General features: G+C 33.0%; 2 protein-coding genes across 5 annotated transcripts; both read right to left on the reverse strand.

The window, feature by feature from the left end:
• Window positions 1–446: 446 nt before the first annotated feature.
• On the reverse strand, window positions 447–4,136 carry LOC130961319 (putative disease resistance RPP13-like protein 1). The gene is made up of 2 exons (XM_057887135.1): window positions 936–4,136; window positions 447–466 (listed from the first exon to the last, which is right to left on the reverse strand). Exon 1 carries the CDS (start codon window positions 3,951–3,953, stop codon window positions 975–977), a length of 2,979 nt encoding a protein of 992 aa, XP_057743118.1. The 5' UTR covers window positions 3,954–4,136; the 3' UTR covers window positions 447–466; window positions 936–974.
• Window positions 4,137–7,784: 3,648 nt separating this feature from the next.
• Window positions 7,785–14,822, reverse strand: LOC130961440 (putative disease resistance RPP13-like protein 1). 4 transcript variants are annotated; one of them, XM_057887331.1, is made up of 8 exons: window positions 11,396–14,822; window positions 11,046–11,110; window positions 10,740–10,833; window positions 9,524–10,186; window positions 9,127–9,236; window positions 8,853–8,976; window positions 8,560–8,667; window positions 7,785–8,460 (listed from the first exon to the last, which is right to left on the reverse strand). In XM_057887331.1, exon 1 carries the CDS (start codon window positions 14,731–14,733, stop codon window positions 11,401–11,403), a length of 3,333 nt encoding a protein of 1,110 aa, XP_057743314.1. In that variant the 5' UTR covers window positions 14,734–14,822; the 3' UTR covers window positions 7,785–8,460; window positions 8,560–8,667; window positions 8,853–8,976; window positions 9,127–9,236; window positions 9,524–10,186; window positions 10,740–10,833; window positions 11,046–11,110; window positions 11,396–11,400. The 4 variants fall into 4 exon arrangements, with proteins under 4 accessions (XP_057743314.1, XP_057743316.1, XP_057743317.1 ...); XM_057887333.1 differs by having other exon boundaries at window positions 9,466–10,186; XM_057887334.1 differs by having other exon boundaries at window positions 10,740–10,862.
• Between the last annotated feature and the right edge of the window lie 11,918 nt (window positions 14,823–26,740).

Raw genomic sequence — 26,740 nt, forward strand, 5'->3', positions numbered from 1 at the left:
ACGTTAGGGACCAAAACAATACTTATCTCTAAATTTTACTATTTAAATTTTGCACTACAACAATGCTGTGCAACCAAAACTTGTGTGAGAATGAGGTGCCAAAATTATTGTTTAAAAGAGTGAAAGCAAGATAAAGGATATTTAGAAAATGAAGAAATAAAGCAGAGTTGAAGGGAGAGAAAAAAGAAAACTGAATTGTACATTTACTGAATGAGAATGAATTACAATTACAATTTTATCTCAATAAATTAATAACTTTAATGCATATATATCAACCTGTAGGACTATGCTGCTACACATAGAAAATTGAATAGGAATGCTATAACGCAGCTAACCTATAGCGGTCATAACAGAATTACCTAACTCAGTCTAATCCTTGCTTATTACTAATATGCAAAAATAGCTGCTACCACGATCATTGCCCTAAGCACTTCATATTTGTAACATGGTAACATTCTGAATGCATCTTCATTTGTTCAAAAGAAAAAAAAAGTTGTTAGTGCTTACAATTTTACTTTATTAGAGAGAAAGAGAGAGACTTTATAAAATTGCAGAAAAAAATATGCATATAACTGATATTTTGAAAGAAAGCTGTAACAGAGATGAACATCAGTATGCATCCGATTCAGTCCCAAAATATGATTTACATCCAATCTCCACAAGAACAAATGGTAGAATTTTCACTATAAACAAATACCAATTTCATTGGTGTTCCTGTTACATTTTGATTTTATTTGTTCTTGCAAAATTATGTTCTACATCATCCTATTGACTAGAGCGGTGATTAAGTGTTAAAGAGGATTCGGTTTTGTGTTTACAGCAAAAAGAGTGCGATAAATTTTTGAAATAAAAGCAATATTATGTAGGAGAGAATGAATATAATGTTGGAGAAGAAGAAGTAGCTTTGGGATATAGAGAGATAGCAAAAGAGTTACCTGTTTTAAGATGTTGAGTCATTGCGAATCTCTTCTCCATCAACATATATTGTGGGGATGTGGGAAATGGATGGCCAAATGTGGGGGTCCTTCCCCTTTATGCCTACCCAACAACGGACATCTATAGATACTGAGTTCCCTTAAAGAGGCAGGCAGCCTTACTATGTAGTCCAGCTTAGGGCACTCTGAAATTGTTAATTCTTGGAGGGAGTGTGACTGTGACACCTCCAGAGATGTCAAATTTTCACTCCTGCTTGTTTTAAGAACCAAGAGATTTGGTTGGGTGTGGGTCATGGCCTCAAACAGAGACTCAACAAGCTGCTTTCCTTCCATTGTTAGTTGTTGCAGTGAAAGTGGCAGGTCCCGCATTCTTGCTTCCTGCTTGCCAAATATTCTTAATTCGCGTATGATGGGAGCTCCTGGCAGATAACAACCAAGCTCCACGCATCCTTTAATCTGAAGTGTTTTCAAAGATGGAAGGAAAGTGGGCAAATCTCCTCTTAACTTAGGACAGTACTTTATAACAAGCTTCTCAAGTTGAGGAAATGGTGCATCATCATCATCACATGCAAATGACTCCCACTCCTCCCAGCAACCCATACGATAAAATTCCAGATATTGAAGAGATCGGAATGGTATCTCCTGATGATGATCAGTTGCATCAGCCTTATAGAATTCACCATCGATCTTCGTCACCATATCACAATGTGAAATCTCCAATCTCATTAGAGCGGGTAACTGTCCAAGTGAAGGAAGCACCCAACAATTCCTGCATCCAATCAGCTGCAACTCAGTCACGTTGTGATATGAAGACTGCCCTACCCAATCCGGAAACATGGTACCTCTGTAACGCCTGATGACTAGCTTCTTCAAGTCTTTGTGAGGACGTAATTTGTCAAGTACATCTTTTTCACTTTGGGAATCACAAATCTCACTTTCTTCATATGATGACCAACTCAAATATAAAGCATTCAGGTGTATTTTTTCATCCATCCTTGCATTCGATGCTTCACCACTATTCTTAACATTCTCTAGTTTCTCAATCCTCAATGAGCCATGAAGATGTGTTAGCTCTCCCAATTCTCCAATCCCATTCTCTTCATGTTTGCCCGCAATATAGCAACTTAAAAATTGCAAATCTTTTAATTTGCTCATCTTTCTTGGCATCTCATCTAAATCAGTTAAAAAAACATCAAGATGATGCAAATTCACAAGATTTTGCATCTTGCTAGGAAGCTTTTTAAGTTTTCTACAGTTTCTCAACTTCAAGGTTTGTAAATTGTACAAGCAACTTAAAGACTCGGGCAAAGTCACGATGGATGTGTCTGAAAGATCCAAATAACGCAAATGGATCAATTCACCAATTGTACCATGCATCAAGTTTTCATCATCTGAAAACAAATTAAATGACAAAACTCGTAAACGCTTTAATTGTTCTAGTAAGTCACAAGGAACAGTTACTCCCGTTGAGAATCCACCATATTTATCCAAATTGATTTGCAACAATGTCCTTGCATGTTTTAACCTTTCACATGCTTCTGTGATCTTCATAAGCGAATCATCATCATTGTTGTGAGTACATGACAAGTGGCGAGTTTTCGTATCATGCTTTGCTGCATTCTTGAGTTCAAGGATACTAGAAAAGAACTTGCCACCATAGAACGTTGCTAAATCATGCATGAGATCGTGCATCACAAATGAATTCACATAAGTCTTAGAATGTTGAAAAAATGATCTTGAAACCAAATCATCAAAATATTTATAACCAGTTTCTTCCAAAGAGTTTCTACTCTTTGGTTGTAGCAAAAGACCTTTTGCCATCCACAATAATGTCAGTTCATTTCTATCAAATTCAAAGTCCTTCGGATACAAAGAACAATAAACAAAGCAACGTTTTAAATACGAAGGAAGGTGGAAATAATCCTCAGAGAGTTCCCAGAATTCACTATTCAAAACATCATTCCAATCCTTTTCATTATCTTTCCCTCTCAATAACCCTCCGAGTGTTTGAGCTGCCAAAGGTAATCCTTTACATTTTTTAACAATTTTTCTACCAATTTCTTCTAAAGTTGAACGATCTCGGGATTCGGCAGGCTCCCTTGCACGATTTGCAAACACTGACCAGCATTGTTCTTCATCCAACAAACTCAAATTGTGAGTTTCATTATGTTTAGTTTTAACCATAGAAGCAACCGTATCAAGACGGGTTGTTACAAGAATCTTGCCTCCCTCGCTTCCACATTCAAAAGGAGTTAGAAAACTTTCCCAACCCTCACGATTGCTGCTCCATACATCATCCAGAACAACTAAGAATTTTTTCCCCGCTAACACATTCTTCAAATGATTTTGAGTTGTATCTAAATCATTTGAGTAACAAGGACTGCAAGTTTTCTCTATCACAGCCTTTGTCACCTTAAGAACATCAAATACCTCCTCTCCAACACAAACCCATGCCTTCACATCAAATTTTTGCTGCACCATGTCATCATTGTAAATCAATTTAACCAAAGTAGTTTTTCCTATCCCACCCATGCCAACGATGGGAATGACAGACAGTTCACCATTGTTGACATCATCTAACAACAATTTCACTATTATATCTGGCTCTTTGTCCCTTCCAACAAATATATCAGATTTTTTAACCAGTGAGGTTGATGGAATCCTCCCAGACATGTTCTTGGCTGCAATCTTTTTGAGACGAAGGATATCTTTGTGTTTTGCAATATCTTCTAGTCTAGCAATGATTTCTTCAATCCTAGTAACCATCTCCCTATCTGGCAAATTGAGAAAGCGAGACAGGAAGTTACCTGGATCTTTCTGAGTGGCAGCTTTGGTGGCAACTTCATCCAACAAGTCATCAGCATCATAGACAGCATCTTGGAGATTTTCGAGCCACCTCTTGACAGCAGGGTCAGTGATCTGTTTCTTCTCAGCATCATTCAGCACAGCTTCAACCACGTTCAGAATGTTCTCCAGCCTTTGAAGCAGCCTCTGGTCAACCTTCTTTCCTCGCATCATGTTGATGATCTCATGATCGGACAGCCTGTCAAAAAGAACATTGAGAAAAGAAGAGAGAAAAGCTCCTCCAACAAGTTCAGCAGCCTTGTTCACAACAGGAAGAAAGTAAGAAAGGTAAGGAAAGGGAAGTGGTTTCTGTTTGCACTCCAAACTCAGAATTCTCTCACAAAGACACAGAGTTTGGAAGTGGTAGCAGTTAAGTGAAGTATTACTGTAATGTGTTGCAGGCTGAGATTATTATAATTAACCAATAATAATGTATGTTGTAGAGTTTGAAAAACTAATATTTGATTAAAATGATGAATAAATATCTTGGTTCTGAAAACCGGATCCGTTGAACTGGTTGGATCAATAAACCATAAATAACATACATGTTGAATTATTGGTTAGACCGATTAGACCAATAAACTAATAAATCAATAATTAGAACGGTTTGATGACCGATCCAGTTTTCGAACCTTGATAAATATTATTAAAGAATTATAAATTGTTTATGTGATTATGTTATGCTTTTTTTTCTTTTTTTGGTCAGGGGATTATGTTATCCTTGAATGCAAGAAAATAATTTTGGAAACCTGGCCCAAATAATTCATACAGTATGGTCCATCAAAATTAAGCCAAGACCAATCAAGCTCATGAACCAAATTTGAGCAATTAAATAAATGAACCCAAGAGACACAAGCCTCATATGGTTACCTACTCCCACTCTTGGTTACTTGAACTCCAAATTGATTTTAATTAATTTGTTAAAACTTCCACCGAAATCCAAAAGTCCTCTCTCCTCTCTCATCTCTCATCTCTCTTCACTTCGGTCACTTCACTCACTCAGCAAGAAAGAAAGAAAGTAAAGAGAAGTGTAGAGGCTATAGAGTATTCAAGGACAAAAAGTTTGTTGCTAAATTCAAGCAAGAAGGAAGAGCTACAACCAAAAAACTAGTCATATACAGCTAGACCATATCAAAAAATATCGCCTTCATTTGTGCTACACCAAGGAACTAAGAAGAAAATTACAAAGTCTCAAGCATAGAAAAAGAAACCATGGAAAAGGTGAGGTCAACCATGGTCAAAAGCTCATCAACGCTCAAAATAGTAATGCTCTACGGTCAAGATTGAAGAAGCTTGAAGAAAAAGGATGAGAGAGAATAGGTGAGTTGCATGCAACAGATTCTGATTTCTCTCTCTTCTCTGAAGCCGCTGCAAGTCTCTAATGATGGAGAAGAAGACAGTGTTAAGGTTGAACTTGATTCAACGAAGCTTCACTTGAACGGCCAAGGGTTGAAGGTAAGGAGAGTAAGTAAAAAGTACAGGGTTCTTTCTCATAGCTACCTAAGTTGTTTGAGTTCTTTTCCTTCATGTTGTTTATTTAGTATTTTCTTTTTCTCAGTTTAATCTGTCTAAGTCTCATTGAAAAAGGCAAACATGGTGAGGTTTGTAAGAAAAAACCAATGAGAAATAAAAGATAGTGAGTTAAATTAGGAGAAAAAGTCATAAAATGTCTAAGATTTTCTTTATACATCTTTCTGTTTTGTCTTATGATCCTGTGGGGATTCTTTACAAGTTGGGTTAGTACTTTGTTGCTGAAAATTAAATTGAGGTCTAGTCAAATTCAAATTGGGTTAGAATCTGGATTTGTCCCATATAGGATCAGGTAGATCCTAGGAAAAACATTGGTGTATGTAATGTGTTGAAAAGTTAGTGAAATTCTGTCACCGTTGTGATAAAGATTAGATATAGACTACATTGCACTAAATAGTTGAAGTAGGATACATCTGGGTGTTACTTCTTCTCTATTTCACTTCTATTTCTGTCATTTAGGGACAAAATAAAAAAGTTTCTAAACTCGCTACGAGACAAAAATAAAATATCTTCTATGTTTTCTTGAAAAGGCAAAAGTTTTAATTAGCAGAAAAAGAGAAGCTAAAATTTAACCCCCCTTCTCTTAGCCACTAATAACCATGACTTTATTTGCTTTATCCCTTTGGTCTTCGTGACAAAGTTAATGTGAAGCTTCTTATTGTCTTTCTCCGAAGCTTGAGATGCTTTTGGTTTCTTTGGTCTTCATCATTCCATTTTTTAAATGATCCTTACAACAAATGATTATGTGGAAAATGTTTAACAATGGGCTTGTTTGGGTGAGCTTTTAAGATAAGATCTTTTTTCGAGTTATCTTTTTTTAAAAGATCTTATGAAAAAGTAAAAGTAATTTTATGTTTGGATATCTCATGCAAAAATATCTTTTAATCTATCAATCATGTTTGGGTATAAGAATATAAAAGTACTTTTTTTAGTTATTACATGAAAAACATCTTTTTTTTATTTTTTTTGTGTTTTTCTTTTACTACTAAAAATTTGCCAAACACGCTGAAAAAAAAAAATCTTTTTTCATTGAAAAAAATAATGACGTCCAAACAAGCACAATATCCACTTGTATTTATTTACTAACCCACCTACCATTCAAGCTTCTCTATACCAATAAAAACTTATTCATCCTTCTGTTTTTTATTACAAGACAAGATGAGGTGTGAATCCACTTGTATTTTGTTAGCAGACAAGTTGTAGTGTTTTGTTATCTTGCATGCATCTGCTACCTTTAAAATAAATAATTTCAACATAAAACTACTTTTTAATTTTTATCATTTATTTATTTTTTGTTTATATTACAGTTAACTAAATAGTTTTATCTTTGCTAAACAGTATGATAAGAAAATAAACAGGACAAAAAGAGAACAGAGCCTAGGAAGCCAAATCACGGTGCACCCATGTAAGGGAAAAGATTTAAGAATAGAGAAGAATTAAGAGGGAGAGAGATAATTCCATGAAAGGAATTCCAGAAAAGGAACTATATTCATTATTCAATTCCTCCTCTCCCTATTACCTTTCTACTATATCTATTTATAGTAATTCAAATACTAATAAAACTATCCTAATTGGGCCTTGGCCTATATTTTACTCCTTACACACCACCACTAGAAAGCTGGTCATTTGGTTCAATGATTTCGATTAATTTGGTCTTCAATGTTTTCAGCTATACAATGTTAGCACATCTTGCTTTACGGATTAATAATATGTTTTATTTAATGGTTTGGTTTATGATTTTTCAACTTTGGAATTGGAACATTGAAGGTACAAACAAACATATACATAAGGTTTGAGTTTAGGTAAATTTTTTATTGATTTTCCCGTCAACCAAAAATCATGGTGATGATCTATAATTTTCTGATGCATTAAAGTGTAGTTTAATTTCTGATGCATTTAAGTGTTGTTTGAGTTTGAATTTCTCTGTAGATTATATCACAGAGATGTCATGAAACTTGACCCTTTCTGAGTTTATATTAGTTGTGTCAAGGGGATCTTAAATGCTTCCTTGATTAATGGCTCTCAAGGGGATGGAATGTGTGATTATGTGTGACACCTTTTAATCATTTTTTGGCTCCTGTGATAAGTGTTGCAGTTATCCAGCTAGGGAATGGAATGAAATTTGTACATTTACTGATGAGAATGAATTACAATTACAATTCTATGTCAATTCAAAATAATAACACTAATGCTTATATCAACCTATAGTACTATGCTGTTACATACAGAAAGCAAAGAATCTATAAACCACAAGTAACCTATAACAGCCATAACAAAATTACCTAACTCAGCCTAATCCTTGCTTACTACTTACATACAAAAATTGCTACTACTACAATCTTTGCCCTATGCACTTCATATTTATAACATTATAACTTTCTCAATGCATCTTCATTTGCTCAAAAAGAAAAAGGCTGCTAGTGCTTAAATTTTTTATTTTATTAGATAGAAATATTTTATAAAATTATCGCGAGATTTTGCAGAAAAATGTGAAGATGACTGTTATAACGATATTGTGAATGAAAGCTGTAATAGAGAAGATGAACATCACAATATATCCTGGTTCAATCCCAAAATGGGATCTACATCCAGTCTCTACCACAACAAATGGTAGAATTTTTCACTATATACAAATTCAAGTTACAAATACCAATTCAAGCCAAATACAAAATCAAATATCTCAAATGCCACTCATGGCTTTTTCTCGATGTTCTCACATCCTAGCTCTTTGGCCTTTTTCATTGCAGAAATTTATTCTCACTCTCTAAGCTCTCTCTTTCTGATGAATATACTTAACTCATATCAGCTATCCTTAAATTGAATGAAATGATGAAGACATGAAAACTCTTAAGAAAAAAAGGTAATTGCACAATATCAATCAAAATATAAAACTAAGTTTTCCCTTTTTTACTTTGAACGTTGCAAAGTTTGTACACTTTCTGCCTATTTTTGACAGGCTGCTTCTTATCTGTCCTTGCAAAATTCTGTTCTACATCATCCATTTCTTCTTTTGATTTTGTATGAGAATGATGTCTTCCATGAATTCTGCTTTCGCATTGATGCAGAGACCGCACCTCATGAAATCATTCTTGCTCAGGCTCCTTTGCTCTCCAAATTGTGCTTAGTCCAGCTTGCTCCAATTTGTTTCTTGCTGCACCAAAACAAACACATTAGAAACTCAACCATAAATATTTGCCATCATAAAGTTAGTTTCTTAATTCAACCGAAACTAAGATAATAAATGGCATACCAAAACCAGCAAGGGCCACGACCACAAGCAAGCAAGCAAGAGCAACACCAGGAAAGGTAATGAAAGGCCTTAGATTTGGGTATGAGTCAAGGCATAGCGCAAAAGTAGCTTACAGAAATAAGAATAAAAGAAGAAAAACATTAATGACAAAGGCAAGAATGGAAAGGGAAAGAATTCATCATTCTCAAGGCCACTTGCTCAATACTGTGTCATGCGTACTTATGAGCTAAACAACAACTTATGATAAAATAACAATAATGGCCATATAATACTAGTCAAAACTAAAAACTTACTCAAAAGACATGCCTCAGAATTCATTTCTTCCTTGAGTTGAGCAACATTATTTTGAGATCACCATATCAGCTACTCAGCCTAGCTTTCAGCATTACTTGCTCCAAATAACCAACTTTAACCATGCTATATTGGAATTGGAAAAGGAAGCAACAATCTCAGAATTTTGTGGAAAATTGGAAAAAGGCACAAGATAAATTTAATGCTTGTGCTTACTTGTTTATGATCCCATTAAAATGTTATGAATCATAAGAGCAACGCAGTGTAGGAGAATACCTCTAAGAGTGGCCCAGCTTGAAGTTCCTGTCTGAGACAAGAATGTGTAGCTCCTTGTCCATGTACTCAACCAGAAAAGAATTGCCACATACAAAACTTTTAAGATCTTTCTGCATTAAGAAAAGTGAAACAAATAACTCAATTATTATACAAGATCTTTCTTTAAGCATGCCCAAAGATTTCCTATATTTGTTTGTTGCAGACTTCAAACATGAGACTTTTGAAGAGTATAGAATTATAAATTCGAGCATTTTTAATGTTAAACTTGTACAGCAATGCCAATTAATCCTCCAGGAACCCTTGAAGTTTCAACAGAAGAAAGCAAAGTATAGGACAAACCTAAGGTTAAATCCAAATTCCAAATAGAGAGCTTAGAGAGAGAGAGAAGCATCCTTACAAGCACCCAAATGCAATAAATTGACAAGTCCCAGAGGAATCAGTAGATGTCCCTATACATGAAGAAAATGCAATAAATCTTGGTTGGAAGATGATGATGATGATGATGGATTTTTTGAGAGATCAAGAATGGTGGTGTTGAGTTCTACTATGGTGTCATCAAAGAGTTTGAGACATCTAAGGCTCTTTCCTCAATGGTGTTGAGAGTGTTTTGGAGATTCTTGATTATGGTGGTGTAGTTGTTGGATGAAGATTTGACCTCATGGACTGTGTGGTTGACTACTTTGGAGATTATTTGTGGCATTGTTTTTGTTTCACGGTTTGGGAATGTGGATAAGGCTGAGACACAGAGATCAGGGTAGAGTGTTCCTTTGCATTTTGAATGTGCTAATAATTGGATATGGTTTTGGAAATGGAGATGTTTTTTCCCTTCTTGTGGTGTTGTTGATTTGAAATTTGAGGTTCCAATGAAATAATTGAGATGTGTTGGTAAAAAGATCAGTGCAAAAATCATGGATAAGATTGGTATAAAGGGAAAACATGGATGATGTCTTCCATTTCTTCTTTTGATTTTATACAAGGATGATGTCTTCCATGAATTCTTGACCAGGTTAGCTTGCTCTCCAAATTGTGTTCACTCCAACTTGCTCCAATTTGTTTCTTGCTGCACCAAAACAAACACATTAGAACAACTCATACAATTTGTGCTTAGCCCATATTAACTCAACCATAAATGTTTGCCATCTCAAAGTTATTAGTTTCTTAGTTCAACAGAAGTTAATAATAAGATAATAAACATATATCAAATCCAACAAAGGCCACTGGCAAGCAAGCAAGAGCGACACCGAGAAAGGTAATGAAAGGCCTTAGATAGCTGATTGAAAAAGGAAAAAAAAGAATACCGTTAGTGACAAAGGCAAAAAAATGGAAGGGAAAAATTTCATCATTCTCAAGAGATGATCCTTGAATTAACAAAACTATAACCTTCTAATAAACATTGTGTTTGCACTTAGAAGTAGAACAAAGCATGTTTATGCTATATGTAGTTTATATATAACATTATGCCCAAAATCCCTATTCTTTCTCTGAACCACCCCCTCCCCACCTTTTTGCCGAAAAGGAAAAATATATGGCCATTTGTTTCTGCTTATAAGCCATGTCACTGCCCACTTGCTCAACACTGCTCATGAATACTTATGGGGTAAACAGAAACTTACTCAAAGACATGCCTCCGAATTCATATCTTCCTTGAGTTGAGCAACATTGTTTTGAGATCATCATATCAGCCACTCAGCCCAGCTTTCAACATTACTGGCCCCAAATAATCAAATTTAACCATGCTATCAGAGAGAGGGGAAAAAAAAATCAACAATCTAAAATTTTAAACTTGTACTGCAATGTCAATTACTTCTCTCAGAACCCTTTCAGTTTTAACAGAGGAAAAAAAAAAGGAAAAGCAAAATATAGGAGAAACGTAACATTAAATCCAAATAGAGATGTTAGGGACAGAGAAGCATCCTTACAAGAATGGAGGTACACAACTGAACTGCATTAAATTGACAAGTTCCAAAAGAATCATTAAATGTCCCTATACATGAAGAACAAAGAAGAAGAAATTAGGAAAAAAAAAACCAAAATTGACATTGTATACCCATACTATAAGTCCCAAAAATAAAAACTATATGTTCCCAAAAGTGGGCATCGACTAGAGTGGTGTTAACAGCGTGAAAAGAGAGGATTCAGTTTTGTGTTTTCCGCAAAAGAGTAGGAGACAGAGAATTTGAATGAGGTATAGAAATTTGGAAATAAAAATAAGATTATGTTGGAGAAGATGAAGTGGGTTTGGGATATAGAGAGATACCAAAAGAGTTACCTCTTTTAAGATGTTGAGTCATTGAGGATCTTTGTGTGATCAACTTGAATGTGGGGGATGTGGGAAATGGATGGCCAAATGTGGGGGTCCTTCCTCTCTATGCCTTCACCCAACAACGGACAGTTATCGATCAAGAGTTTCCTTAAAGAGGCAGGCAGCCTTATGTTTCCCAGAGATGTCAAATTTTCACGGTTTGCGATTGTCAGATTCTTGAGATTTGGGAACGCTGGCAATGCGAAGGATGTAAGTGAATGGCAGCTGTTGTCTATTCTAAGACTCGTTAGTGAGTCATGTTGTTGGTGTTGCATTGGGAATTCTACATTCATGCAATTGAAGATGCCTAGATATTCCAATGAAGGGGGCAAAGAATCCCCTGGAAATGATATGGCTGATGAGCACTCTGAGATGTGTAGGTCTATGAGAGAGGTTGGTTGGGTGTGGCTCATGGCCTCAAACACATACTCCACAAGCTGGTTTCCTCTGATTCTTAGACGTTGCAGTGAAAGTGGTAGGTCCCGCATTCTTGCTTCCTGTGTGCCATGTATTCTTAATTCGCTTATGATGGGAGCTCTTGGCAGATAACAACCAAGCTCCTCACACTTTTCAATGACAAGTGATTTCAAAGATGGAAGGAAAGTGGGCAAATCTCCTCTTAACTTTGGACAGTTCTTTAAAACAAGCTTCTCGAGTTGAGGAAATGGTGCATCATCATCATCATTACATTCATATGACTCCCATTCCTCCAAGCAACGCATATGACGAAATGATACATATTTAAGGGATCGAAAGGGTTTCTCCGGATGACGATGAGTTGCATCAGCCTTATAGAATTCACCACCAATCTTCTTCACCATATCAAATTCTGAAATCTCCAATCTCGTTAGAGAGGGTAACTGTCCAAGTGAAGGAAGCACCCAACAATTCTTGCATGCACTCAGCTTCAACCAAGTCATGTTGTGGTACGAAGACTGCCCTACCCAATCCGGAAACATCGTACCTCTGTAACAACTGATGGATAGCTCCTTCAAGTCTTTGTGAGGACGTAATTTGTCAAGTACATCTTTTTCACTTTGGGAATCATAAACCTCACTTTCATTAAATGATGACCATGACCACCACAAATATAAAGCATTCAGGTGTATTTTTTCATCCATCCTTGCATTCGATGCTTCACCACTATTCTTTACATTCTCTAGTTTCTTAAGACGAAATGAGCCATGAAGATGTGCTAGCTCTCCCAATTCTCCAATCCCATTCTCTTCATGTTTGCCCGCAATATAGGAACTTAAAAATTGCAAATCTTTTAATTCGCTCATCTTTTTTGGCATCTCTTCTAAATCAGTGCTCACAATATCAAGATGACGCAGATTCACAAGATTTTGCATGTTGGAGGGAAGCTTTTTAAGTTTATTACACTCTCTCAACTTCAATGTTTGTAAATTGTACAAATTATTCAAGGACTCGGGTAATGTCACCACACGTGTGTTAGAGAGATTCAAATAACGCAAGTGGATCAAGTCACCAATTGAATCAGGCAATATATCAATTTCAAATGACGCAAATGACAAAACACGTAAGCGTTTCAACTGTGCTAGTAAGCGACAAGTATCAATTCCCTCTCTGCGTCCATATAAATATGCCTTGATTAGAAACAGGGTCCTCACATTACTTAAACTCTTACATGCTTCCAACATCTTCGGGAGTGAATTATTCTTGTCGCGATCATATGACAAGTGACGAGTTTTAGTATCATGTTGGGCGACATTCTCGTGTTCAGAGATTCTAACAAAGAACTTTTCACCATAAAATGTCGCTAGATCATGCATGAGATCGTGCATCACAAATGAATCTTCATAACCATCCTTTGAAGGTTGAAAGAATGATCGTGCAGCTAAATCATTGAAGTATTTATAACCAACTTCTTCTAAAATGCTTCCACTCTTTGGTTGTTGCAAAAGATCTTCTGCCATCCATAATAACACTAATTCATCTTTGTTAAATGCGTAATCCTTTGGATATAAAGAACAATAAACAAAGCAACGTTTTAAATATGAGGGGAGGTAGTGATAGCTGATTCTTAATGCAGGAAGAATCCTACACTCATCTTCAGGAAACTCCCAAATCTCACTCGTCAAAACATCTTTCCAGTCAGCTATGTTATCCTTGGTTCTTAGCAAGCCCCCAAGTGATTGAGCAGCCAAAGGCAGTCCTTTGCACTTGTCAACAATTTTTCTACCAACTTTTTCCAAAGCCAAACGATCTCGGGATTCAGTAGCAAAAAATGCATGATTTGCAAACACTGACCAACATTGTTCAACATCCAACAAACTCAAATTGTGAGCTGGAATAGTTTTCACCATAGAAGCAACAGTATCAATGCGGGTTGTTACAAGAATCTTTCCTCCCTGACTTCCACATTGGAAGGGAATTAGAAAAGTTTTCCAATCATCATAATGATTGGTCCACATGTCATCCAGAACAACCAAAAACCTCTTCCCTGTTACCTCAGTCCTCAAACGTTGTTGAACTGAATCTAAATCATTCATGTTGCAAGAAGCACAGGTTGCTTTCTCCACTACAGTCTTTGTCACCTTAAGAACATCAAATACTTCACCAACACAAACCCATGCTTTAACATTAAACTTTTGCTGCACTTGCTCATCATTGTAAACCAATTGAGCCAAAGTTGTTTTTCCTATCCCACCCATGCCAACGATGGGGATCACGGACACGTCACCATCATTAGCATCATCTAACAACAATTTGACTAAGGCTTTCTTATCTTCATCCCTGCCATATATGTCAGACACCTTAACTAGAGACGTGGATGGAGTTCTCCATGACATGTTCTCCATTGGTATCTCTTTCAGGCCAAGAGTATCTTTTTGATTCACTATGGACTCTAGCCTAGCAATGACATCTTCCATCCTGGTAACCTTCTCTCTATCTTTCTTAAAGCGAGTTAGGAAGTTACCTTGATCCTTCTTAGTTGCAGCTTTGGTGGCGATTTCATCCAAGAAGTCGTCAGCCTCATAGATAGCATCTTTGAGATCGTCCAGCCAGATCTTCACTGGCCCCTCTCTGATTTGTCTGCGCTCAGCATCATTCAGCAAGGCCTCAGCCCCATTCAGGATTGCCTTGAACCTCTGGATCATCTTCTCACTAAGCTTCTTCCCTCGGATCAAGTTGATAATCTGAGGATCGGAGAGCCTGTCGAAAAGAACATTGAGAAAAGAAGAGAGGAAAGCTCCTCCAACAAGTTCAGCAGCCATGTTCACAAGATGAAGAAAGTATGAAAGGTAAGGAAGTGCACTCAAACTGAGATCTCTCACAAACATAAAAGGGTAAGGAAGTGGTAGAAGTTAGTGTGGAGATGATATTATGTTTAGCAAAAGTAAGTTGACTAGAAATGCTTATTGGTCTTCCAGACAAGTTCACGTGATGCTTCTTGCTCTCTTCCTCGAAAGCAGTGATAAAGTGTATGGTCCACTACTGCATCCAATAGCCAATAGGTTGGTGCTTGCTTCAATGATTAAGCAGATATTTTTCAAGAATAGTAACGGCCTCTTTTTATGTCCATTTATTTACCAAAACAAAGTTTAGTATAATCTACAGTACCATGATTTCAGTTAATTTTACTCTTTGACAGCAAGGCATAAAGGATGTTAGCTTGTTCAAACATGAAGGCATGTTGAATTTTCTAATTGTTGTAAAGCGTACTACAGAGAGCTCTGTCTCTCTGTATTTATTATATAAATAAAGCATAGAACATAGAAGAATAAGTGCTTAATTTGAGATTAGCAAATTAACTAAACCATCAGATTTGACAAACACAAGATGAAAAAAAGAAATTTACTTCCACTAAGAACCACACTTCATTGTCTTGAGAATATCATATCAACCATTTAGCCTAGCTTCAGCTTTACTTGCTCCAAATACCAAAATGGATCTTACATTACCCACATTTTAAATAAGAAAATTGTAGAATGATTTCACTTCCTTTTACTTTTTATACATTTTAGTTCTAGTCTTTTTTTTTTTTTAATGGAATACGTTTTCTTATAGGTGTAAGGCACCATGCACTAGATCAAATATGATGCAAAAATTGGCTGAATAAAAATTATTTACCTATATTTTTCTTTAAACGAACATGGAAGAAAAATTGCTATCCAATTAATTAGTTTAATTCAGCATTAAGTTCCTTATCCTTTAGCATTACTTATTAATTGGTCATAACATTTTACAAGCTATCATTGAGATAAGACACGCAGAGAGTTTTGCAAGAATTTTGAGTTTCTAACATTTAAACTTTAGGAAAGTTTTCACATGTACCAGCCACTTTAGTGGTACTTCAGTAAACCAAGTACGGATTTGGTGAGCAGAAGGTTTTTTGTCCTGTTCTGCTATGTGAAATGGCAAAAAAAGTATATGAAAGGACATGATAAAGACGGTTGAGGGTAGTTTTTTTTGCAAGGCATGTCTGGGTATAGAGCTGAGCCAGCATATAAGTATGTGAAAACTTTATTTTGTTGGATCCTCGATTTGATGGACTTTTACAAAAGTAATTTTAAAACAAAAAATAAAATAAAATTCAAGTAAATAAAAAATCAAAATAAAACTAAAAGCAAATATAAAATAAAAAAAATTAAATCATTCCATATTTTATATATATTATATTATTAATAAAATAAAAAATACTAAATTTAAATAAAAATAAAAAATAATAAAATTTTTAAAAAATTCAACAATGATACAAATATCATGATCATCAAGTTTTTAATAAAATTAAAATAACATAAACAAAGATAAATTAATTATTTATTTTAGGTTAACTTTATAAAAAAACAAATATACTAAATTAATAATTCAAATGATTATTTTAGTAGTTACTTTGAGTTTTTATAAGAAAAAGGTTTTAATATTCACTTTTTTCACTACACATATAATTTTTAAATATATATTATATAATATATTAGGGATATGAATAGACTAAAATATGGTATATCATGAACTCACACGATCTAATTTTTTAATTAGTGTTACAGAATACATAGGTTATATAATTAATTATTTACCTATTCTACAGAAAATAATAAATTAAGAATAATATAGTAAATTTGTTTTTAAATTTTTTGGTCGAAAAGTTTAATTTTCAACAAATTTTAATTATTAAATCAGTTACTAAATTTATTACACAAATTAATTTTCATCTTAAATTCTGTAACAAATAGACAAATTAACTTTCATTATTATTTAAAAAAATGTTAAAAAGTCATCAAAATTTATTATTTTTTTTATCATTATTTAGCTATTGGCTCAATTCTTTTAGTTTAATCTTTTTAATCTAATAATCTAAGAATATATTTTATCCCATAATAGATCTTTTTATTTTGTAAAAAAAATAAAAAAATATTTCAAATAAAACAGAAGAATTAAAAAGTAATTTAATTAGATAAGATGTATCAATTAACCACTTAAATTGACGTAGCATAATATTAAAAAATTAAAAAATTAACAATGCATTTAGAAACTATCTTAAATTCTGTTTTAATATATTATTAATAGATATATAGATAGATAAACTAGTAAATTAGTAGGTATAAAAGTACCTTTTAAATTCTTTTTATTTATTAAATATATATAATTATTACGATACAAGATTAGTAAAGATGATGAGTATATAAATATCTCATTCTTTAATTAAGAAATTTTGGGTTTAAGTTTTGTAATTGGGAAAAAATATATTTTTTATCTATATACATATATATGATAAATACTATTTTGGAAATAAAATAAAAAATATTAAAAATTATTAAAATTTATTATTTTTTGTCATTATTTAGTTATTAATTCAATTTTTTAGTTTAATAGTCTAATAATATATTTTATTCTATATTTTTAAATATTAATGACTAATTAATGACAAAAATAATAAACTTTGATAACTTTCTAATATTTTTTATAAAAAAAATACATTAAATTTATCTTTTTTTTTAATTTCTTTTATTATATCAGATAACAATTTTTATATTGTTAAAAATATTATTTGGTTGAATCTCACTTTTCAATTATACCGATATGATAAAGGATTACTTTTTTTTAATATCAAAAAACAAAAAAAATTTATGTTATATAATACTTGTGTAATATTTAAAATAATAAGACCAAAAATAATGCTGGTAAAAAATTATACAAAAATAATGTATCAAAAAATTATTCACTACCCACAAATTAATACAAGAAAAATCATGCACCAAAAAGGTTCATTAGCCGTGCAATAAGGGAATAAGCCAAATCAAAACAAAAGATCATGACACAAAAAAAACAAAACAAAAGTAAGCCATCCAAGTTGGCTTTGACTGACTTGTACCGGATGCGCTTGCTTGGTGCAGGTCGTATAATTGAAAGTGAACAGAAATCGTTATTTCAACTATGGTTGAGCCTTTTTTTTATGTTGAAACAAAAAAAATTTTAAATAAATATTTTATTTTATTTATTGATATATATGGACACAGTTTATATTTTTTGGCTAAAAAATTTTTATATGGTAGTAGAATGCGTGTTATACTTTAACATAGTAATTTTTGGTATTTTTTAAAACTATAGAGTACACAAACCAGACTCACCGATTTGTGTTAAAGTATAACACTCATTCTACTACCATATCAAAATTTTTTAGCCAAAAAATATAAACTGTGTCCATATATATCAATAAATAAAATAAAATATTTATTTTAAATTTTTTTTCTTCCAGCATAAAAAAAGGCTCAACCATAGTTGAAATAACGATTTCTGTTCACTTTCAATTATACGACCTGCACCAAGCAAGCGCATCCGGTACAAGTCAGTCAAAGCCAACTTGGATGGCTTACCTTTTGTTTTGTTTTTTTTTTGTGTCATGATCTTTTGTTTTGATTTGGCTTATTCCCTTATTGCACGGCTAATGAACCTTTTTGGTGCATGATTTTTCTTGTATTAATTTGTGGGTAATGAATAATTTTTTGATACATTATTTTTGTATAATTTTTTACCAGCATTATTTTTGGTCTTATTATTTTAAATATTACACAAGTATTATATAACATAAATTTTTTTTGTTTTCTGATATTAAAAAAAAGTAATCCTTTATCATATCGGTATAATTGAAAAGTGAGATTCAACCAAATAATATTTTTAACAATATAAAAATTGTTATCTGATATAATAAAAGAAATTAAAAAAAAGATAAATTTAATGTATTTTTTTTATAAAAAATATTAGAAAGTTATCAAAGTTTATTATTTTTGTCATTAATTAGTCATTAATATTTAAAAATATAGAATAAAATATATTATTAGACTATTAAACTAAAAAATTGAATTAATAACTAAATAATGACAAAAATAATAAATTTTAATAATTTTTAATATTTTTTATTTTATTTCCAAAATAGTATTTATCATATATATGTATATAGATAAAAAATATATTTTTTCCCAATTACAAAACTTAAACCCAAAATTTCTTAATTAAAGAATGAGATATTTATATACTCATCATCTTTACTAATCTTGTATCGTAATAATTATATATATTTAATAAATAAAAAGAATTTAAAAGGTACTTTTATACCTACTAATTTACTAGTTTATCTATCTATATATCTATTAATAATATATTAAAACAGAATTTAAGATAGTTTCTAAATGCATTGTTAATTTTTTAATTTTTTAATATTATGTTACGTCAATTTAAGTGGTTAATTGATACATCTTATCTAATTAAATTACTTTTTAATTCTTCTGTTTTATTTGAAATATTTTTTATTTTTTTTACAAAATAAAAAGATCTATTATGGGATAAAATATATTCTTAAATTATTAGATTAAAAAGATTAAACTAAAAGAATTGAGCCAATAGCTAAATAATGATAAAAAAAAATAATAAATTTTGATGACTTTTTAACATTTTTTTAAATAATAATGAAAGTTAATTTGTCTATTTGTTACAGAATTTAAGATGAAAATTAATTTGTGTAATAAATTTAGTAACTGATTTAATAATTAAAATTTGTTGAAAATTAAACTTTTCGACCAAAAAATTTAAAAACGAATTTACTATATTATTCTTAATTTATTATTTTCTGCAGAATAGGTAAATAATTAATTATATAACCTATGTATTCTGTAACACTAATTAAAAAATTAGATCGTGTGGGTTCATGATATATCATATTTTAGTCTATTCATATTCCTAATATATTATATAATATATATTTAAAAATTATATGTGTAGTAAAAAAAGTGAATATTAAAACTTTTTTCTTATAAAAACTCAAAGTAACTACTAAAATAATCATTTGAATTATTAATTTAGTATATTTGTTTTTTTTTTATAAAGTTAACCTAAAATAAATAATTAATTTATCTTTGTTTGTGTTATTTTAATTTTATTAAAAACTTGATGATCATGCTATTTGTATCATTGTTGAATTTTTTAAAAATTTTATTATTTTTTATTTTTATTTAAATTTAGTATTTTTTATTTTATTAATAATATAATATATATAAAATATGGAATGATTTAATTTTTTTTATTTTATATTTGCTTTTAGTTTTATTTTGATTTTTTATTTACTTGAATTTTATTTTATTTTTTGTTTTAAAATTACTTTTGTAAAAGTCCATCAAATCGAGAATCCAACAAAATAAAGTTTTCACATACTTATATGGCTGACTCAGCTCTATACCTAGACATGTCTTGCAAAAGAATTATCCTCAACCATCTTTATCATGTCCTTTCATATACTTTTTTGCCATTTCACATAGCAGAACAGGACAAAAAACCTTGTGCTCATCAAATCCGTACTTGGTTTATTGAAGTACCACTAAAGTAGCTGGTACATGCGAAAACTTTCCTAAAGTATATATGTTCTTAAGAAAAGTAATTTTATATGCTGAAAAAGCCGAAAACAAGGGATAAAAAAAGCTAAGTAAGAAGCAAGTGGGCCTACATAATTATTCTGAAATGTAGTTGGGTTAGTGTGATGAGTAATAGATTCAGATCCAGAATATGATTCCCCTTTAGTTGACCCAACTCAAAGGCAACTCTTCTTTTCAGGAATAAATGTATATGTACATCTTCAAACATTGACCCATACCAAGAACAAAAAACTAACCCACTAAAAACCATGACATACCACATTGCTTGTTCAATTTAGTTGCGCAAATATTTATATCAAAATATCTTCGTATAAAGATAATAATTTAAATGTTAACATATTCTATTGAACAATTTAATTAAATCTATTCTTAATATATAAAAATAGGTACATAAGTTTATTTATATTGCTTCTAAGTTATTTCTCTTCTTCTACTAACGCCATGTCAGCATTAACGCTTACTTGGCAAAATTTTAGAATCCACCACTCAAATCTTGCCAAATTAACTTTTATTTTCACGTAAAAAAAACACAAAAAAAACTAAAAAACACAATAAAAACCAACAAATTAATTTTTTCTAAATCAATTCTTATTTCTAAAACAACAAAAACACAAATTAACATTTACCCCAACAAAAAGCTCTCAAAATATCATCCTATGTCCATCTACAGCGGAGTCGCATTGCATAAATTGCAGAAACTAGGGCAAACTCCATTCTTCCTCTTGAGGTTTCCCTGCTAGAGCTCAATTATGGGTCTCAAACCAACGTCACCATTTGGCGCCGCCAACATAGAAAATTTGTTCCAGGTATCTTTCTAAAGATTTTCAACTTTGCCTTTTACTCTTCTCATTATTCAATATCATTTTTAATAGCCCTATTTATTTGTTATAAATAATAACATTTTAATTGTGAACTCATTGCAAGTAGCACAAGTTTATGTATTCATCTGTTGTAAATGATTCTGTCCAACAGTCACAACCAAAATTAATGTGCCTTTAAAATTATTGCTCCCTATATACTATCGATTACAATATTTCATCATCAAATTATAAATTGTTATTTTACATGTGGAGTACTTCTTCCACAATTTACATTTACGTGTTCCTCTTTTTCAAATTGTTATTCCACATTTGCAGTATTGCTTCCACAATTTACTTAGAATGGATTATCATTCTTTGACCATGTCTTATTCTCTTTGTTGTAGAAGGATTTGCAGTGGTAATGACAGACCCGAAGAGTTAATACCCAAAATTGCTAAATGAAAATCAACCAATCACTATTTAGTAAAATCTTTTAAAAAAAATAAAACAAAAAACTCTTATCTATTATTATTCAACTGAAACATCAAGTACTAATTAAATGTAATTAACAAACATTAAAAGTGTCATAATAATAATAAGGGATAAGTATTGTTTTGGTCCCTTACGTTAAGGGTCGGAATCGAAATCGTCCATCTTCTAATTTTGGATTTAAAATCATCCTTAATGTATTTTTTTGTATTAAAATCGTCCTTTTTGTTAAAATTTTTAATTTAATTCCTAAACTACCCCTATTCCTATTTTAATAATAAAATATATTAAATTAAAAAAAACGCGTGTTTGGGAAGGGGAGGGGGAAGAAAACGCGTGGATGGGGGGGTATACGAAGGTGCAGGGGCAGGGGAGGGGAGGGGAGGGGAGGGGAAGGGAAGGGAAGGGGGGAGGGGGATGGCGCCGGGGAGGGAGCAGCCCGCTGCTGCTCGCGTTGCTACCGTCAGACCCTGTCGCCGCCGTTCGTGCTTCAGTCGCCGCCACCATTGTGAGCAGAACCACGAAGAGAGATGGATCGCGAGTGAGGGGGTCATGGGCTTGGAGCCGCCGCGTCTTCATCACCACCACGTCCTCGCCGCGTTGCCGCCGTCGTCCTCACCACGCTACCGGGGGTGGAGAGAGAAAGAAGGGGGGAGAAACAGGGAGGTCGCCGCCGTGACCTCCTCGTCGTCGTCGGCTTCCGCTCCGCTGCTGGTCGCCGTCTCGCCGCTTCTGCTTCTTGCTTCGCTGCTTCGTCTTCTGCTTCTTGATTTGTTGAATCATTGTTGATTTTGAGTTGTTGGTTTTCTTGATTTCTGAATTTCTTGATTTCTGAATTGTTTGCTGTTGATGGAAGAAGTTTGTTAATTGATGATGAATTGTTTGCTGTTGATTTCTGAATTGTTGCTTTCTGTTTATGATTTATTGATTTTCTGTTTCTGCTTCTCTGTGTGGAGGTGGAGGTGGAGGTGGAGGTGGAGGTGGGGGAAGGGCAGATGGGGAAGGGGCGGGAGAGGGGACGGGTGGGGACGCTGGGTGGGGGGAAGGGGAGGCAGTGAGGGGGAGGGTGCGGGTGGGGGTGGGGGGAAGGGGAAGAGGAGGGGGAGGGGGAGGGGGAAGGGGAAAGGGGAAAGCGGGGAGGGGGACGGCGGCAGCGTTGGTGGTGGTGGAGTGGCAGTGGGTGTTGATGATGATGATGATGTTGATTTTATTTATGTTTTTCTTGGTGGTGGAGGTAAAGGTGGTGGTGGATGGTGGGGGGAAGGGGAGACCGGAGGGTGGGAGAGGGGGGAAGGGGAGACCGGGGGTGGGGGTGGGGGTGGCGGGAAGGGGAAACGGGGAGGGGGAGACCGGGGGTGGGGTGGGGGTGGATGGTTGGGGGAAAGGGGAGACCGGAGGGGTGGGGGAGGGGGGAAGGGAAGACCGGAGGGTGGGGAAGGGGAGACTGTGTTTTTTTTTTTTAATTTTTTAAATTTTATTAAAAAGAAAGGGTAGTTTAGGAATAAAAATTAAAAAGGACGATTTTAATACAAAAAAAGACGTTAAGGACGATTCTAAATCGAAAATTAGATCGGGGACGGGTTCGATTTCGACCTTCAACGTGAGGGACCAAAACAATACTTATCCCTAATAATAATTATAAAAAATTTCAGTTACAAATATTCAAATTCTACAACTTATACATATTAAGACTCTTACTACTCTTCATTTCTTAATCTCTTATACTAATTGTCAAAAATTTCTTAAATTTAATATAACATTTTTATATGTTTTTCATTTTCATTTATTTATTTTTTTCATTATTTACAAACAAAAAATCACAATAAAAAATAAAGTGTAGCCATTAATACAAATAAAAAAAATACAGTTTTATATAACTCTAATATAAATAATTTATGTCTTTTTAAAAATAAATAAATTCAAAATCTATTTTTTAATATATTCTCTAAAATATTTTTAATATAACATTTATTAAAATATACTATATAATATAAATAATTTACCTCTCCGTAAATTGGGCGGGTCTCACTTTAGTTATCTAATAATTTTTAAGACTCGTGAGTATTAACCGCAGATACTCTTGAGTATTTTCTTATTTTTGTCTTTATATGGCTTCAGAGTTCAATTGTCTCGGCAAGTGATGATCCAAATCTGTTATTTGAAAAAAAAAACTAGAAAGGACATCATAGAAATGCATTACTTGCTAAGACTGTCATGATTCATGAAACCAAAGCAACTGACACAATAAAAGATCGAATTTTAAATTTTCTAATGAAGCTTAAATTATTAACAAAAACAGATAAATAATCATAACATATAACAAAAATGATTTTGAGACGTAAAAAAAAATTTAAATATTTTTAAAATATCGATATTCTAATAATTTTAACCGTTAATTTTAATTAATATATTATATATATTTTTTATAATTAAAATTAATAGACTAACACTATTAGAAAACTAATATTTTAGAAATATTTTAAATTCTTCCAAAAGTTTATATCTAAGGAGAACATATCCTTCAAATCCAAAGGTTAACACATTGTATATATGGGACATAGAAGTAGACACATAATACCACCAGAATATATGAATCATTGTACAAATAACAGTATTAGTATTAAGTACTAAAGGGTAGTAATTATTTTTCTTTTAACTTATTTTTATTTTATTTTTATCTTTTGTCAGCTAAAGATAATATATAACGTGTGACCTAAGGCACATAACACAGCTAGGTAGAACGTGTGTGGGTCAATATATATCTCATAATCTGGTACAGATTAAAAATCTCACTGTACTATTAAAGCAAAATTTGTTAACATTTTACTCATTATTGATGAAGTAGATTAAATGATCATGGACAAGAAATGTCTCACCCTCATAAAAGTTTGCCTTTCATAATTTAATTATCCTACGCAATATATTTCTATATATAATCTAATCTAATGGCGTTTTATTATGTAATGATTGAAAAGGAAACTTTGTATATATATGTAGTTATGTACTATAACTATGGATGGAATCATATGGACCATAGCCTATAATTTTTTCAGCATTGTATTCAATCACGAAATATCATCGAATGAATCCTCTAAGATTTTAAAAGGGCATAGCCTTTTTTCCTTTAGACTATTCGTGGTTATATTATTTCTCTAAATTTTAAGCAAGTGATGAAGTGTCCCACAATAAAAGATATGTAGCATTTTACTATAACAATGACTTTTTCAACGGTGATTTATCTGAAAATGTCTATATGGTGCAACCTGATGGCTACAATTTTGGTACTAATTTAGTGTGTAAATTAGAGAAAGCAGGGGAAGCATTCTCACACAGTGTGTCCAAATCGATTGCAGAATTGACACTGTGATCTGGAGTTACCATAAAAACCTGATCTCCCACCTCTAAAACCACCTTTTCTCCGGAATCTTCCTCTAAAATTCTGACCTCTACCTTGAAATTGTTGTTGCTGCTGTTGAAAATTAGGTCGATACATTTGATAGCTAGGTTGCTGACTTTGTGAACTTAGATATACATTTTGTGCTAAATTCACCTGCATTATGCCTAAAACAGTCCTTTTAAAACGCTCTACTAGTTCTTCCTGACCCACTAGTAGTGATTCTACTTCACTCTCAGTTATTTCATCAGCTCTAGCATTAATCAGCCTTTTTCCACTCATGGCTTTTTCTTAAGCTTTCTCACAATCAAGTGATTTGATTGGGAGACAAACTTGAAGGAGTTTGACTTCATCAGCAGCCTCTTTGCTATATGCAAAACCAGATTCGCAAGCCTCAGATACAGTTCTTCAGTATTGGCCGAATGCTTCTTTGAAAGAAAGCATTATCCAAGTAGAGGAACTTCTTTATAGAACACTGTTCTCACACACTGGTTTTCTCTCCTTGCTTCTGAATGAGCAGTAAGTTTTCTTTTATCTCCTTGCATGTTGCTAGGTTCTTCTTCCAAGGTCAACACCTTGAGCATTGAGCTTCACCAACCCGCAGACTAACTTTTTCTCATTAAACCTCAGAGTAAAAACTCTGCTTCTGACTTCTCCATCTTGACCAAAGCCATAAAGCAGCAACCACAAGAGTCTTCCAATGGTCAACTTAATCTGAGCCCTTGAAAACCAACTTGGTCCCCAAGACATGTTTGAGACCGTGGATTTACAGCAGAGAGGAACAGAAATCCTCTTTTCCATATAGCTCAAAACGGAGATACAGAGAGTTGAAGATGAGGAGAAGAAAGTGTGTTGCATGTAAAAGGAAATGGGTTACCTTTAACCTAAACTTGATATGGTTTAAATTTGCTGATTAGACTTCTGTGTTTCAAGCTTGGACTTTCTCTTTCTTGCTTCTTTAATGATCACCTTAGGGAGAAAGCTTTCTCTTTCTCTTTCTCTTTCTCACTTTTCTGAGTTTGTGATTTGACTAAGACAGAGGAGAGAAGAATTTTGCTTTGGTAAAAGCAAGTGAGAGGGAATGAAGACTTCAATCTTGTATGAGAAGCTTGGTGGGATCAACTTGGATTTATGAATATGGGCTTGGATCGGGTTTGATTAGCTTGGCCCGTTGGTTCCTTTGGCTTTGTTTCTTTTGGGCTTTGCTTGTTTATTGACCCACCAGCCTTGCTATATTATTTTCATACTAATTTGGGCTGCTAAACTAAGTTTTGGCCTGCAACATATAATAAATGATTAGTAACATATAATTATTAATACTCAACACTAATTATTTATTTTGCCGAAAAATAATGTTTGTCATCACTAATTAATTTAGTTAATTTCTTAACTCAACAATCTCCCCCTTGATGACAAACATGATTTAAACAATAATCAAGAGGAAATGAATTTGAGTAAGGTTTAGAAACTCTCTTTGATTTTTGTCATTTGCTTTTATGTTGCTCCCTTTCCTTTTCAAGATTAGCTCCCCCTGGATTTGTGCTTTCCTCATTGTTCATGTTTTACATTGTATTTAAAGAAAGCACAATAAAGAGATACACACATTTATCTTGTCTAAGGGATTTTCAACAAACAATACCACATAATTAGCCCAACATCAAGCTAATATCAGTAGCACAAAAACTTAATAAGTGAAAGCAATTTTTAATGCAGCAATCAGACAAAAAATTCCAAAAGAAAT

The sequence above is a fragment of the Arachis stenosperma genome, chromosome 2 (genome assembly GCF_014773155.1).
Source record: "Arachis stenosperma cultivar V10309 chromosome 2, arast.V10309.gnm1.PFL2, whole genome shotgun sequence".
Classification (NCBI taxonomy): Eukaryota; Viridiplantae; Streptophyta; class Magnoliopsida; order Fabales; family Fabaceae; genus Arachis; species Arachis stenosperma.